We start from the raw sequence: 14,731 nt of genomic DNA, 5'->3' as shown, positions 1-14,731 counted from the left end.
TTTCACCTGGACGTGTTCGCCTTGCTCATGAAAAGGGCAGCTTGATCTTAGGAATGTAGCAGTTGCAAGCCTTTGGGACCATAATGTGGAACTTCAAGTCCATAAAAATGACGTTCCAACATAAGAATCGATGAGTCGAGATAGCCACCCAGAGGACTTCCCGAAAAATAGTAAAGCTTAAAGCCTATACTTAAGATGATGCACCAAGAAGGGCAATTATTCATGCTTCACACACTAGAAGGGGTTTCCAAATAACCATTGCTCCCGAAGTGGTTTGATGGAGTTTTTTCAAAGCCCAAGGAGCTCCCTCCAAATAAGTCCCATGACCACCACATAAACCATCTATATGATGGTATGGCTCACTCTCAATCAAGAAGCATGATCTGTAAAAACCATGATTTTTCTTTTTAAATCTCATATTCTACAGTTAGACCGATCCTAAAGCAAAATACAATCGAGTTTTTTGACCTCCTGGTGGGTTCAGGTTCAGATCTGACCCCATTAAGTCACATTAGAGTATTGGGCAGATGTCTACTTTGATCCATATGGTTCGATCCTGTCCCCAAAACCATTATGCAGTTAAGTAAAAAAACATTTTTAATCCTATACATGACAAGCTGAACCCACATACAATCGTTCTTGTGGATGCTTACTTCAATCACGTATATTGGTAACAACAAATGCCACGAATTGACTCGTACCATCAGCCAGTGTTGCAAACTTGTCGGATCTAGATGGACCGATATTGCATCCATAGTGACACATCTCCATAGATTTTATGAAAATCTTGAGAGAAATTATCTGAAAGTTAAGAACGACAATTTCTCTCAATATTTTTAATTTCTCAAGATTTTTTGATAGAAGTATAAATATTTTGTTTTAAACGCAATAATTATGTTTTTATCGTAGAAAAATCGTGTGTTTTTATACAATTTTCATTGGTATTAGGGTGAAACAGTAAATTTAGAATACGAGTTATCGCTAAACAATCTAAGGGAGTGGGTCATATTTACCGGCAACAAACCTTTGGAGGGGAAAGAAAAGATCCAAAAGTTTGGTGTGCATATGAATTAGAAGAAGAGATTGGTGCCTTTTTGCAAATTTTCTTATTTTTTAAAAATTCACGAGCACGCGTCAATGACGGTTCGTTCCCGAATCTTTGTGCGATAGGTTTGAGGTTTAATGAGATGGTTTTGGCCGCTTGGGGCAGAAACCGGTATATATATATATATATATATATATATATATATATATATATATATATATATATATATATATATATATATAGAGAGAGAGAGAGAGAGAGAGAGAGAGAGAGAGAGAGAGGCGAGCGACCAAACTGGGACAAAGAATGGTGGCATCAGCTTCAGGAACCAATTCTCACAACAAAGAGATGGCCCTCCGGAAGAGAATAGCCAACATGTAAGCACCACACTCTCTCTCGAAACCCAGTTGCTTGAATGGGCATTACTAATCTTAAAAGATTGAACCAATTCCTCTTCTCCTGTTCTCTGGGTACATTTGAGGCTCTTCCATTTAGTTATAAAGTTTTGCTTGATGTTATTAAGATAACGGAAAAAAAGGAGATTTGTACCTCATATTTTTAAGAGAGAGAAGGCCATAGTTTATTATAGCAATTATACATGCATCCTTAGTACTAAGTGACTTTGATGATTTTATGACATGGGTGGTCGAGATTCAGTGTTAACATGAGCTTTTATCTATCCCATTTATGTGGGTGTTTCAGATTCAACAAGAGAGAAGACGACTTCTCATCCTTGAGAGAATACAACGATTACTTGGAAGAAGTGGAAGACATGAGTAAGTCTTAATAGAAACGTCTGCGATGTAACGCTGATCTCTAACATGCAGTATCCTTGTGTATTTATACAGTTGGAATTGGTTTCTTGTATCCAGTTTTTGATCTGATTGAAGGAAACAATGTCCCCGCCATCGAAGCAAAAATCGCAAAATACCAAGAAGAAAATAAGGAGCAGATAATTAATGCCCAAGCTCGAAAGGTATTGCGACTGGCATGTCCAGTGTTATGTTATTGTTGGTCCTGTAGATTTTTGTATAGCAGTCCAGAGTACACCTTATTGGGATATAAGGGGGGGGGGCTTTTTCTATTCAGTTTTTCTTGGAGTTCATCAGATTTTGTGGAAATTTTTTGTCGGCAAACAACCCTTTCACTAGATCGTAATTATGGTCTCTAGTCGTTGCGGTTTTGCATGATGTATATTCAATGAAAAATTCCTTTTAAACTATGATAATTTCCTCGATGAATAGGCTGAAGAACTTGCAGCAGCCATGAGGGCAAGTAAAGGGCCTCCTGTGCAGTACGATCCGAGTGATGTGGTGAGTTAATTAATTGTGCCTTCTTTCTAACATATGTTTTTTTCTGCGCTGGTTATGTATATATTGGTCTTTTGAAATGGCGAACACACAGATACCATGAGCTCTACTCTTAGCCGTCAATCTCTTTACAAAAAAAGTTAATATTTGTGAAATAGCATTTTCCCTCAAAACCAACTGTTTTTAACTTATCAGTGCAACTTTCAAGTTATATTGACTTTTCTCTCAATAAGTGCACCTTGACTCACCTTTAGTTTAATTTTGGGTAATTATGCTTTCACATGTGATCTGTATCTATTTGTAGGCTATTGTGCCATTGAAATCATTTTACATTTGTTTAAAACTGCTTGGTTTTTCCTGAGCCATCTTTTCTCCTTTTTGTTGGTTGTCTAGGTGAATTATTAAGTACTTCATATGAGCGTGTCATTGATAGTGGAAACACTAGTATGGCATGGAAAGCATGCTATGAAGCATGAATGCAGTGTGATTGCTTTAGGAAACGTGCTTCCTGTTAAGTGAAATGTATGTTTTCCACTTAAAAGAAAGCACCCCTTACCATTTGCAGGGAATCATACTCTATAACTCTATCAATGATTTCTCTCACTTTTCTGCCTCTATTGCTTCCTATATTTCTCTGTACTTCCCCCCATGTGTTTCCTATGCTTCCTAAACATGTTCTGCTTCCTGCATTGTAGCCTCTCTTGACACTTGCTTCTTCCCTTACCCTGTTGGCTCACCTGCTTAACATCCTGGAAACATTAGTAAATTCTGTTTTTGTATGTCAATATGTATTGTATGTACAATTTCAAGTGCATAACTGAGTGGTAAGGGGTTTTCACGTTAATGTGCTGATAATTGATAGTGAAGAGCCCCAACTGATAAAAGAAGTTCTTGGGTGCTTGCTTAACAATATGTGAATGGAGGTTAGATAAATTAGCAGGGATGACCAACCAGATTCGGATGGGCATCCTTAGTTTCTTACTTTTTATCACAAGAGTTTATAATGTTAGTATTAGGTATTATTTCTGTATTTTGGGAAAGCAAAGGCACTTTTCTATCATCATCCATGAATTCTATATTTATCTATTTGTTTCTGTCCAATGCTAAACTCTTACTCTACTTGATATCATGTCTTACCATCTCCTTACGTCATTTTCTTTCAATGGACTCTTTTTTACAAGTTGTCTGTTGCATAGAGGATATAATGCAATTATCCCCAGAAGAACATCTTTTATTTGTTATTTTTATTGTAAGAGACTGCTAATTCTGCTAAGAATGCATTCTTGTTTTTTCACTTCTTGTCTCTCTAGAATCCACTAGAGTATGTCTCCTGCTCTCTAGAGTTGATGTAAGGGTAGTCTTGGTGAAACTTTATTTCCTTTATGAAGATTTTAAAGATGACATGTGTTTCATTCGTTTGTGGATTTTTTTAGGGTATTTTGTGCTTATTGGGAATGTTACACTCTCTCTTTCTTGCTATATATATATATGTGTGTGTGTGTGTGTGGATAATCCAACAATTCCATCCTAATTTTAAGGGTAAATAACTTAGATTCTTCCCCAACTACGAGTTACCTAGGTCCATTAAAACCCATGCAACATAATTTGCCATCCATATCAAGTAATATATCGTGGAATATCATATCATACAAAATGAACCCACCTCTATAACATTCAGGGACTAAGTGTTTCTTTAACTAATTTCTGATTTTTCAATTTTGTATTTATTGTGACCATATATTTAATTCATGGTTGCCATATTTTCACATCCAAGCACTTAAAAACTATATTTCTTCCCTCACACTAAGGTTTTTAGCACCTCTAAATTTTGGATTTTTTTGTGTCTTTTCCCTAATTCAATTATGAGACCTATAAGCGCACAATGTTAGTTAATTGAGAGAGCAAAGCGACCAATAGAGTGAGGGATCAAAGCAAAGCAGCATAGATTAAACTTAAAGCATTCCTTTTCCCTCAACTAAACAACTAAGGCAACATTCCTCGAGCCCTTAAGGGCAAGAGGCTAAGGAAACATTTGCGTTAATGTAAGCATACCAACTCGGGTCAGGTAGGTGAGAGACTCCGGAGGAGATAGTAAGAGATACCGTAGGGACGTCTATGCACTACTTTTGGCTGATCCACCTTCCTTTGAAGATTTTGGGTTGTTCATTCTTTTATTTGATTCTCCATGAACAGGGTATGGAGCCACGATCATCGGCATGCATGTCGGGACCGACCCCCCCCCCCCCCCCCCAATTTAGACATAAAGGGAATCGTTGCAAGAAGAGATCTATTAAGAGAAAAATTTATCCGAGAAAAAATATTAATATTTACATCAAATCACAAATTACATGAAAGTTGTCCCTTTTTTATGCCAATTCATTAGTCACTTTTTTTTTATTCTCATCGTTGTTGGCGGATCACTCTCATTGGATCCGGCCCCAATCCTGCTCAAAGGACAATAGATGGAGATAGAGATAAAGATGGAGGAAAATCTTATCAAAACAAATGAAATGAGGAAGGTTGTCAAGAAGAGGTCGACCAAGCCCAATCATCCCATGATTCAAGGGATGATTATCATGTATGGAGAGCATAGTAGTTGATAGGTTCATGATGAGACTAAGAGGGAATGTGAGATTCCTTCCAAATGTAGTTCCCTCAAATGTAAAACGGTTCCACAAAAGATTATCCATGTACAACCCTTATAACTAATAAGAAAATCTTCAGCACCCTCACGAGAGAGTGCTTTCACCATGGATATGGGTTGATCCTCAACCAAACCATGTAAATCTGTTTCTTAAAGTGTATTGTTTCTATTATGGTATCAGAGCCATAACACGATTAATGACATCAAAGACTTTGAAATCTGACCAATCCGGTATGTCATCTGTAAATTCTTTGTTTCATCCTTCGAATTCGTTGCAACATTTTCTTGCTATTAAATTAATGATAGAAGATTACTTGATCTGGGAATCTCAATTCATTCTCATATTGAAAGCCTACGATATGGTGGACTATGTTGATGGCTCACGGCTTGCTCCAAAAAGATTCACAGCCGAATCTCAAGACCTCAATCCTGACTATGCCAAATGAATGAGGCATAATCAACTGCTGCTCAGTTGGATCATATCTTCTCTGACTGAACCCATTTACAGTCCAATAATTGGTCTGACGACCTCATATGATGTGTGGCAAGCTCTTAAGCAATCATATGCATCTCATTCTCGTTCAAGGATCTTACAACTTAAATCTTAGTTACATGATTTAAAGAAGGGCTCTTGACCCATTGACGAATATGTTTAGAAAGCAAAAGCAACTGCTCATCAACTTGCTATTGCTTCGAGGCCTGTTAGTGATGAAGATCTTATCATGCAAATCTTAATCCATCATATGCATCTCATTCTCGTTCAAGGATCTTACAACTTAAATCTTAGTTAGAAGACTTAAAGAAGGGATCTTGATCCATTGAGTAATATGTTCAGAAAGCAAAAGCAATTGAGCATCAACTTGCTATTGCTTCAAGGCCTGTCATGCAAATCTTAAAGGGTCTTCCAAGTGAGTAAGGATCTTTCAAAGTTTCTATAGAAACCAAGTTTGACCCTGTGATGTTAAATCAGTTACATAGCATGCTTCTTGTTCAAAAAGCGCACCTTGCTAGCATGGATGAAATCTCTAGTGATCCTCTCCATCATGCTATCAACATGGCTTCAAAGCAATTCGATGGAAGTCAGGACAAAAATCAAGGATGTAGGGGACGGCATTTTAGATGAAACTATCAAAATCGTGGTCATGGAAGGAACAATGGTGGCCTGTTTAATAACAACAATAGGCAGTATAATCGGTTTAATGGAAATCGTGTGGTTTGTCAACTTTGTGATCAGTTTAGGCACACCGCTCGTCAATGTCGGCAAGACCTCAATCAATCTGCTGCCCCAAACGTCTATCATACTGTTGTGCAATCCTCTAGAGGATCAGTTACAATTGACTACAATTTTTACCTTGATTCGGGGGCCACACACCATGTGACCAGTGATCTGAACAACTTATCCCTCCATTTAGATTATCAAGGTCCAGATGTGGTTCATATTGGCGACGGATCAGGTTTGACTATAGGCCACATTGGTTCTGCTTTTGTTTTGCTTTCATCAAAGATTTTAAAGTTAAATGACATCTTACATGTGCCTAAAATCTCCCGCAACTTCTTGTCAGTTCATAAATTTTCCAAGGATAACAATGCTATGTTTGAATTTTATCCTAATATATGCTATGTGAAAGATCTAACGTTGGGGAAAACCCTCCTTCAAGGATCAAATAAGCAGGGACTGTACCGAGTGAATCTAAAGGGAAAATCAAAGCCAGAGACACTCGTAGGAGAAAAGACGTCAGTTGAAGTTTGGCATAAAAAACTGGGACATCTAGCTTTTAGAGTAGTTCATCAAGTCATAAATAAGCATGGTTTGTGTTTGAGACTATATTCAATAAAGTGTGTGTTGCGTGTCAATATGGTAAAAGCCACAAACTTCCCTTTGACAATGCCATGAATAAAGTTGAAGGACCACTAGACATCATATATTCTGATGTATGGGGTCCAACACCTATTATTAGTATGCATGGGTTTAAATTTTATGTTTCATTCATTGATGCCTTTTCGAAATACTCTTGGATTTACATGATTAAAAGTAAGTCAGAAGTTTTAGATGTTTTCAAGCATTTTAAGGTTCATGTTGAAACTGTTGTGGGAAGAAAAATTAAATACCTTCACTCTGATCGGGGAGGAGAATATCAAGCACTTTCCAATTTTTTGACTCCATGTGGTATTGGGCATCTGTTCTCATGCCCATATACTCATGAACAAAATGGTGCTGCAATGCACATTAGTGAAATTAGTCTTACTTTGATGGCACAAGTTGGGTTTGCCACAAAATATTGGAATTATGCTTTTATTACTGTTGTTTATCTTATAAACCAGATTCCGTAAAAAAACTATTGAGCATGTTTCTCCGCTAAAAAAGTTGTTTAACATTGATCCAAACTATCAGTTTCTCAAAGTTTTCGGATGTGCTTGTTTCCCATGTTTGAAACTTTATAGAAAGCACAAACTCAACTATAAGTCAGATGAATGTGTTTTTCTGGGGTATGCTAGTCAACATCATGGATATTATTGTTTTCATGCCTCTATACGGAGAATTCTTATTTCACGTCATATTGTTTTTTATGAGAATAAGTTTCCTTGCCTCAAAACTATTCAACCAAATGTGACTCAACCTGTTTTGGAAAAGTCCTCTCCTGTTGTCATAATTTCTCAAAATTGGTACCATGTCGAAAATCCTACATGTGCTTTCGAATTCTCTGTTGAACTTGGAGCCATTCCAAGTGAGTTAAGTAATTTCGAGCCCGGTAGTGATGAAGAAAGTTCAAATCCTATTGATCAATCCCCTAGTCCTCAACATGAGAATGATCTAAGTGAGAGTTCTCCTGTTAGTAATGTTCAAAATATTGTCCATCCTATCATTAACCAAGATGAACCTACTCAATTGTCTCAACCTATCCAAACCCATTATATGATAACCAAGCTTCAAGATGGAACCTGGAAACCGAAATCCTATATGTCTACCGTTTACCCTATACCATTTGCCCTATTGACTACATTGATAAGTGATACTGAACCTATTTTCTTCGAGTCTGCTAGCTATGCAAAAGGAGTATGAGGCCTTGAGAAAAAATTCTACATGGGATCTTGTGCTAGCTAGTAAGGACCAACATGTGATAGGATGAAAGTGGATCTATAAGATCAAGAGAAGAGAAGATGGGTCTTTGGAGCGATATAAGGCTAGGTTGGTAGCCAAGGGCTATAGTCAGCAGGAAGGACTAGACTATTTTGAAACTTTTAGTCCAGTCATAAAACTAACCACTATTAGAACTATGTTGTCCTTAGCATTCAACAATAGATGGATGGTATGTCAACTAGATACAAACAATGCTTTTTTGAATGGTCATCTCACAGAGGTTGTTTATATGGATCAACATTCCTGGGTTTGAAGATTCAAAGTTTCCCTATCATGTGTGTTTGTTGAAAAGAGCTCTCTATGGTTTAAAACAAGCTCCCAGAGCATGGCTTTCTTGGCTTAGCTCATTTTTTAAATCTCTTGATTTTAATGATTCAAGAACAGATACCTCATTATTTATTTTTTCACAAAAATTAGTTGAAATTGTATATTTTAGTATATGTGGATGATATTATCGTTAATGGAAATTCATCCAATGACATTCAATGGCTTATCGATAAAATGAGTTCAAAATTTGCTCTAAAAGATTTTAGAGATTTGCGTTTCTTCCTTTTCTTCCTGGGAATAGAAGCCATAACCACATCAAAGGGCCTTTTGCTGTGTCAGCGAAAATATATATTTGATCTACTGAATCGTTCTGCCATGACAGGATTCAAACCTAGTGCTCATACAAGAGTAGTTCCGGAAGATCAGACTACCTATTGAAGCATAGTAGGAGCATTATAGTATGCAACCATGACTTGTTCAGACATCTCTCATGTTGTAAATAAAGTTTGTCAATATATGCATGCTCCAACATATTCTCATTGGACTGCAGTCAAACGAATCTTAAGATATCTCAAGGGTACATTGCATTATGGTTTGTTAATAAGTCCTTTAGAATCCATGTCCTTATCCGCCTTCACAAATGCAACCTGGGCAGGGTGCCCTGATGATAGAAGATCCACAGGAGGATATGTTTTATTTGTTGGAAGAAATTTAGTCTCTTGGATCTCTAAGAAGTAGAATACTGTATCCAGATCCAATACAGAGGCAGAATACCGAGCTTTAGCTAATACTGCAGCCGAACTCACATGGATACAGTTTCTCCTTAAAAAACTTGGAGTTAATGTCAATGGTGTTCCTACAATATGGTGTGACAATTTAGGCACTTCCTATTTGGCATCTCATCCGATTTATCATATCAGGTACAAACACATTGAAATTGACATACATTTTGTTTGGGAAAAGCTTGCGAAAAAAGGATCTGGTCATTAAATGCATTTCCAGTAAGGATCAAGTGGAAGACATTTTTACCAAACCGTTGTCAAGTCAAAGGTTTCAGGTTTTAAGCACCAAGTTCAACATCTTTCCAGGACCGTTGAACTTGAGGGGGGCTGTTGGCGGATCACTATCATTGGATCCAACAGGATCCAACTCTGGATCCAACCCCAATCTTGCTCAAAGGACAGTAGATGGAGATAAAGATAAAGATGGGGAAAATCTTATCAAAACAAATGAAATGAGGAAGGTTGTCAAGAAGAGGTCGACCAAGCCCAATCATCCCATGATTCAAGGGACAGTTATCATGTATGGAGAGCATAGTAGTGGCCAGGTTCATGATGAGTCCAATAGATAACGTGAGATTCCTTCCAGATTTAGTTCCCTCAAATGTAAAACGGTTCCACAAAAGATTATCTATGTACAGACCCTATAATAAGAAAATCTTCAGCACTCACAAGAGAGTGAGAGAAAGTGCTTTCACCGTGGATTGGTTGATCCTCAACGGAACCACGTAAATTTGTTTCTTAAAGGGCATTGTTTCTGTTAGTTGCAACCAATTTCAATAATGCCCTAAAGCAAATGTGGAAAAGCTTGATCAATAGTTGAGGAATCACCATTTTTCAGAGCATTCTTGGGAAGACTAGATCTTCAAGTTTGGGAATGTAAGGTGAGTAAAATAGATTTTTCAGGGGATTTAGCTATGGCTCTACTGTAATTTCCTCAATACAGCTGTGCAACCTTCAATTTCTCTTGTTAAGCAAGATTTAAGTAGTTAATACTTTTGAAGATTACTGCAGAGGAAGCTAGACTTGTAAATTTCTAGTAGTAGCAGGGGCATGAAGTACGTGATATTAGCAAGATCTGCTAATGAAAAAAAAACAGTAACAGAATTTGATATGGGAATTTAGACAAGGTTGGCGAGAACAATGTGACTTTTTTCCCCTTTTTTTGCTTTACATAATAAATAGGAAAAAAATGTGTGAATAAATAACATTCTAAAAACATGTACTGGTGTAACTGAGAACAGGGAGAAATACTAGTAGATTTATAAGGGAGGAGGATGCTACTAGAGATGCGCAATGAGTTGGATAAGCTCAAGCTTAGCTTTTTTAAGCCTGATTTGGACTCGTCCCTGTATCTAAATGAGCTGAGCTCAAGCACCCTGGCATGTCTATTTAAATGAGCCAAGCTTGATTAGCCTGATAGGCTTGTTTAATAGGGTCAGTAGGTCATATAGATTTCTTTGTTGCACACAAGACAAAAAAGCAAGTCCTATCCTAATGGGCAGGATGTTGGGCTATGCAAATGGTGGCATGTTTGAACCCACCCCTAAAAAATGTATTTCAATTTTTTTCTCATCAAATTCAATCTGCTTGAGGCATGCTAATCCTGAGTCAAGCTTGTTCAAGTTTGACATGAGCCGAGCTTTGAACAAGGTTATGCAAGCTCCTTGAGCTGAGCTTGAGTATTACTTTTCTCGAATGAGTGTGCTCGCACAACCCAGGTTTAGTGCATGTGTAGCCCTAGATGCTACAACTAATACTGGAAATTCGGGAGGAAAATGGAGACCTAGCACTGCTAATACACCAGGATAGGAACTTGGTCAAACAGGTCACTAGTTGGCTTGCCTCCATCCTCAGTGGGATGCAGATCTTACTGAATTTGGCTGTGTTTTGTTTCCACTAAGTCTCATCAAGTATTGTAATTTTATTCTGCAACGACGCTGGATCATAAGCTGGTCATTCTATTCCATTCTACATCACTCCTTCCTCTTGTTTGGCCATGCTATCCAACTCATCCTCTATGTCAGTATCAGTCATGTTTCTCTGCATCCTCTGAACTATCCTCATGTCTATTTTGTTACACCTGCCATGTCAGTTAGTCACATTACATGTACATGTCAATGCTCACTCTTCTTCCTCATCTAGCTTTTCAAGTTTTCATTGATTATTAGTGGTCATGTTTGTTAGGTTTCACTTTTTGAGGTTGTTTCATTATTTCAGCACATGACCATTAGGGTCATGGGTGAAAGACCCTAGTATGTTGGGATCAGATCATTTAAACTAAAAGAATCCTGGTAAAATTGGAATGCAAATTGATCACTGTGGCTCATAGCCCAAAGTCCAAAACCTCTATAGTGCTCCAGCAGTTCCTTCCTCCATTTTTTGGAATGACAGGTCAGCTTTTGTTTACATTTTCGCCGAAGAGGCTTTTAGGTTGAACTTATTAGTCCTTTCTCTTGGATTTATGCCTCCAGTTCTCTTGATGGCTATTGCAAAGGCTTGCTGTAAACAAAAAGAAAATGGAATCCTTCCTAGCCTCTTTTTGCAGTCAATTTTGTTGAAGTCCAAATGGGAATTTACTTACTAATCAGCAGCAGCTAATTGTATCTTCTGCTTTGGAGGTTTTGTTTGGCCTTGCCTGTTTAGATGGTTGTCATTATCATTTTGTTGGGCTTCTACTTGTTTAAGGACGTGTCCTGTTTAGTATTTATTTAGGAACTCTCTGAGCACTTACCGCTGTATTTTGCCCCTTTCGAGCTGTAGTGTTTTTTTTTAATTTAAATGAATTACTTGACTTTTCAAGAATAAAAAATCATGTGCACAATAAAGGTTCATGTCATCATATTGTAAATGTTTAGAAATTGAACTTTTATCCAAGTGTTAATGCTTGTGAATAAGTTTTGGTGGCAAATGACAACCTGTGCTCACCTACTAAGGTAGAAAAAGATGAGCATCATGGCTTACAATCACACTTTTAGCCAAGTTACAGCAACTTGCAATGTAAATCCTTGTGAATGATTTTTGCTGTGAAAGACGTTTACACCTTAGTGTGAACTGGAAAAACCGAACACACACACACACACACACTCACATGCACAGAGAGATGACAGAATCATAAAAAATACTGAACCTTCACTGTTTAGAGATAGTTAAAGGCTTTGAGCTGTCAAATTGATCAATGAAATCCAGTTTTGAGCTGCCAACTTTATCAATGAGACTCCAGAAGTAGAGATGTTTTTTGAATACCGAGTCATCAAGATACTAATTTTTATCTGATGCTGTTTAAGTAGAGTTGGTAAGTGAATAGAGCAGCATGTAGCTCCGCTCAGTTTGGCTTGCACGAAGCTGGTTCATGCTTGTCAAATGGGCTTAGGTGAGACCAGCCATGTGCAGCTCGCTTAGATTAAATGAGTCAAGCACAAACAGAGGGTGTTTGGCTCTGCTCTGTTTGGGTAGGCTCATGAAGATGTAATAATAGTATTTATGTATAATATTTTCGCACAAAAAGCAATGTGGTGTAGTTGGTTAGAGTGTCTGGCTCTCATCTGGGAGTTTCAGAGTTAAAATCTCATTGTTTCACTACTTAGACTGTAGAACTTTTTGCACGAGACAACCCGGGCTGAGCTTGTCTGGCTTGGGCTCATACGAGCTTGAGCTCGATTCGGCTGGCTCACACGAACCAAACGAGCAGAGTCCAAACAATTCCGGGCTGTAAATGAGCTGAGCCCAAACAATTTCTGCACAGCTCATTAGCAGCCCTATGTTTAAGATTATGGAGCATATTGAGAGTAGTTGGGGCTCAAATCAGGTTGAGTCTAGAAATCTTGCTACTTGGCTGTGCCTCATCAATCCACTAGCATATGGGCAGTTTCTTGAAAAGTCCTCTGATACTTAAATTTTTCTCATTATCGATCATGGAATACAGAATGCAATTCCTGAAGCAAACAAGATTTTGCTTTGGCCTTTTTCTATATTTTAGATTTGATTCTTCCACCCTCAGAATAATTGCCAACCGTTTCTCAAAGATTTTGTTATTTCTTATGATGCAGGTTTTGGGGCCAAACGCACAAGTAGGGATAAGTGGGGTTGCACAGGGACAATATGCTCCTGCTCTGCCAGGCGGCACATTTGGACAACCAAGGCCTACAGGTGTAGCACCTCAGCCAGTACCAGTTGGTGGAGGCCTAGATAGTGTCATGGGCATTGAAGATGAAGCAACTATGAAACTTCGAGCAGAAAGAGCTGCTAGAGCAGGAGGGTGGACTGTGGAAATAAGCAAGAAAAGAGCACTAGAAGAAGCCTTTGGTAGCTTGTGGGTTTGAGTTCCACAGATTGTGTAAATAGCTCAAATGCAGGGATGACATTATTACTCTACCATTCATTCATTGTGATAGAGCTTCTTTCTCTGGCAAGACAACATAGTTGTTGTTACCTTATTCTACAGAAAAAATATGTTTGTACCCACATGCATGCTTGAATTATTATGCATGCCACTGCAGATTCTGATTCTTCAATGTTGGGGTTATTTATGGGATATTTATTTCTTGGTACACTTAAGACCGAATAGAAGTCATTGAATTGTGGTCAAAGTACGGTGAGATTACTTGAATTATTGATTTCAGCAGGCATGTTTTGGCCTGTGCAATAGTGCTGCTCATGCAGTTATTTGTTTCATTGCTCATGTGGAAGATTTACTTTTTGGCAGAAATGTCACAAGCTCGATACCCAGGGTGTGCATCCCTTACCTTAAAGCCAAAGCAGCAGGCTCCCCGGTGGTCAAAAGAGCCAGCTTAGGGATTTTAACCGCTTCGGGGTTGGCCATACAGCAGAGCGTCAATCTCTCTTGAGACCCACCACCTGAACTGGGGCTTTCCCTTGATAAGTATGAAAAAAGAAAAAAATCCAAGGCCATTAGGGAGAACGTTGTTATTGATCCGATGTCTTGCTGCAGGGAGTACTCTTTAATAGTTGTTACCTCTACTTTTACTACTGCCAATCTTATTGTTGAAGCCGGCTAGGGTTTCTAGCAAATCAGGAGAGAGAGAGAGTGAATCGTTAATTCTCATTAGGTCTAATCTCACTTAAATGGAGAGATTAGACTAAAGCATTGTTTATAATAATGCCCCTGACCTCTTAAGTAGTTACCAAACTACCCATATGCATATGTACGGTGACTGCTTCTCAACACTCCCCCTCAAGCTGGAGCATATATATCAATAAGGCTCAGCTTGTCACAACATTTTGAAAAATTTGAACTCGCTAGGGGTTTTGTGAAGACATCGGCAATTTGGTTCTCTAAAGATATGTGCTTGGTGCAAATGTACCCAATCTAGACAAAGTCACGTACATAGTGGCAATCCACCTCAATATGCTTTGTCCGTTCATGAAACATTGGGTTATTTGCAATATAAGTAGCAGCTCTATTATCATATATCATCTCCATAGGTAATGAGACTTTCACTTGAAGATCAGTCAATACAGATTTAACCCACATAATTTCAGCAGCAGTTTGAGCCATAGCCTGATACTCTGACTCAGCGTTCGACC

General features: G+C 38.1%; 1 protein-coding gene across 1 annotated transcript; it reads left to right on the top strand.

Annotated features, from left to right (window-relative positions):
- The first annotated feature begins 1,317 nt into the window (after positions 1-1,317).
- LOC149833148 (uncharacterized) lies at positions 1,318-13,911 on the top strand. Its single transcript, XM_090012732.1, has 5 exons — positions 1,318-1,422; positions 1,748-1,821; positions 1,918-2,021; positions 2,290-2,358; positions 13,234-13,911. Exons 1-5 carry the CDS (start codon positions 1,352-1,354, stop codon positions 13,504-13,506), a joined length of 591 nt encoding a protein of 196 aa, XP_089868858.1. The 5' UTR covers positions 1,318-1,351; the 3' UTR covers positions 13,507-13,911.
- The last annotated feature ends 820 nt before the right edge of the window (positions 13,912-14,731 follow it).

Source organism: Nuphar pumila, chromosome 7, assembly GCF_984573655.1.
Source record: "Nuphar pumila chromosome 7, dmNupPumi1.hap1.1, whole genome shotgun sequence".
NCBI classification, from domain to species: Eukaryota; Viridiplantae; Streptophyta; class Magnoliopsida; order Nymphaeales; family Nymphaeaceae; genus Nuphar; species Nuphar pumila.
This window is presented reverse-complemented; position numbering and strand designations above follow the sequence as displayed.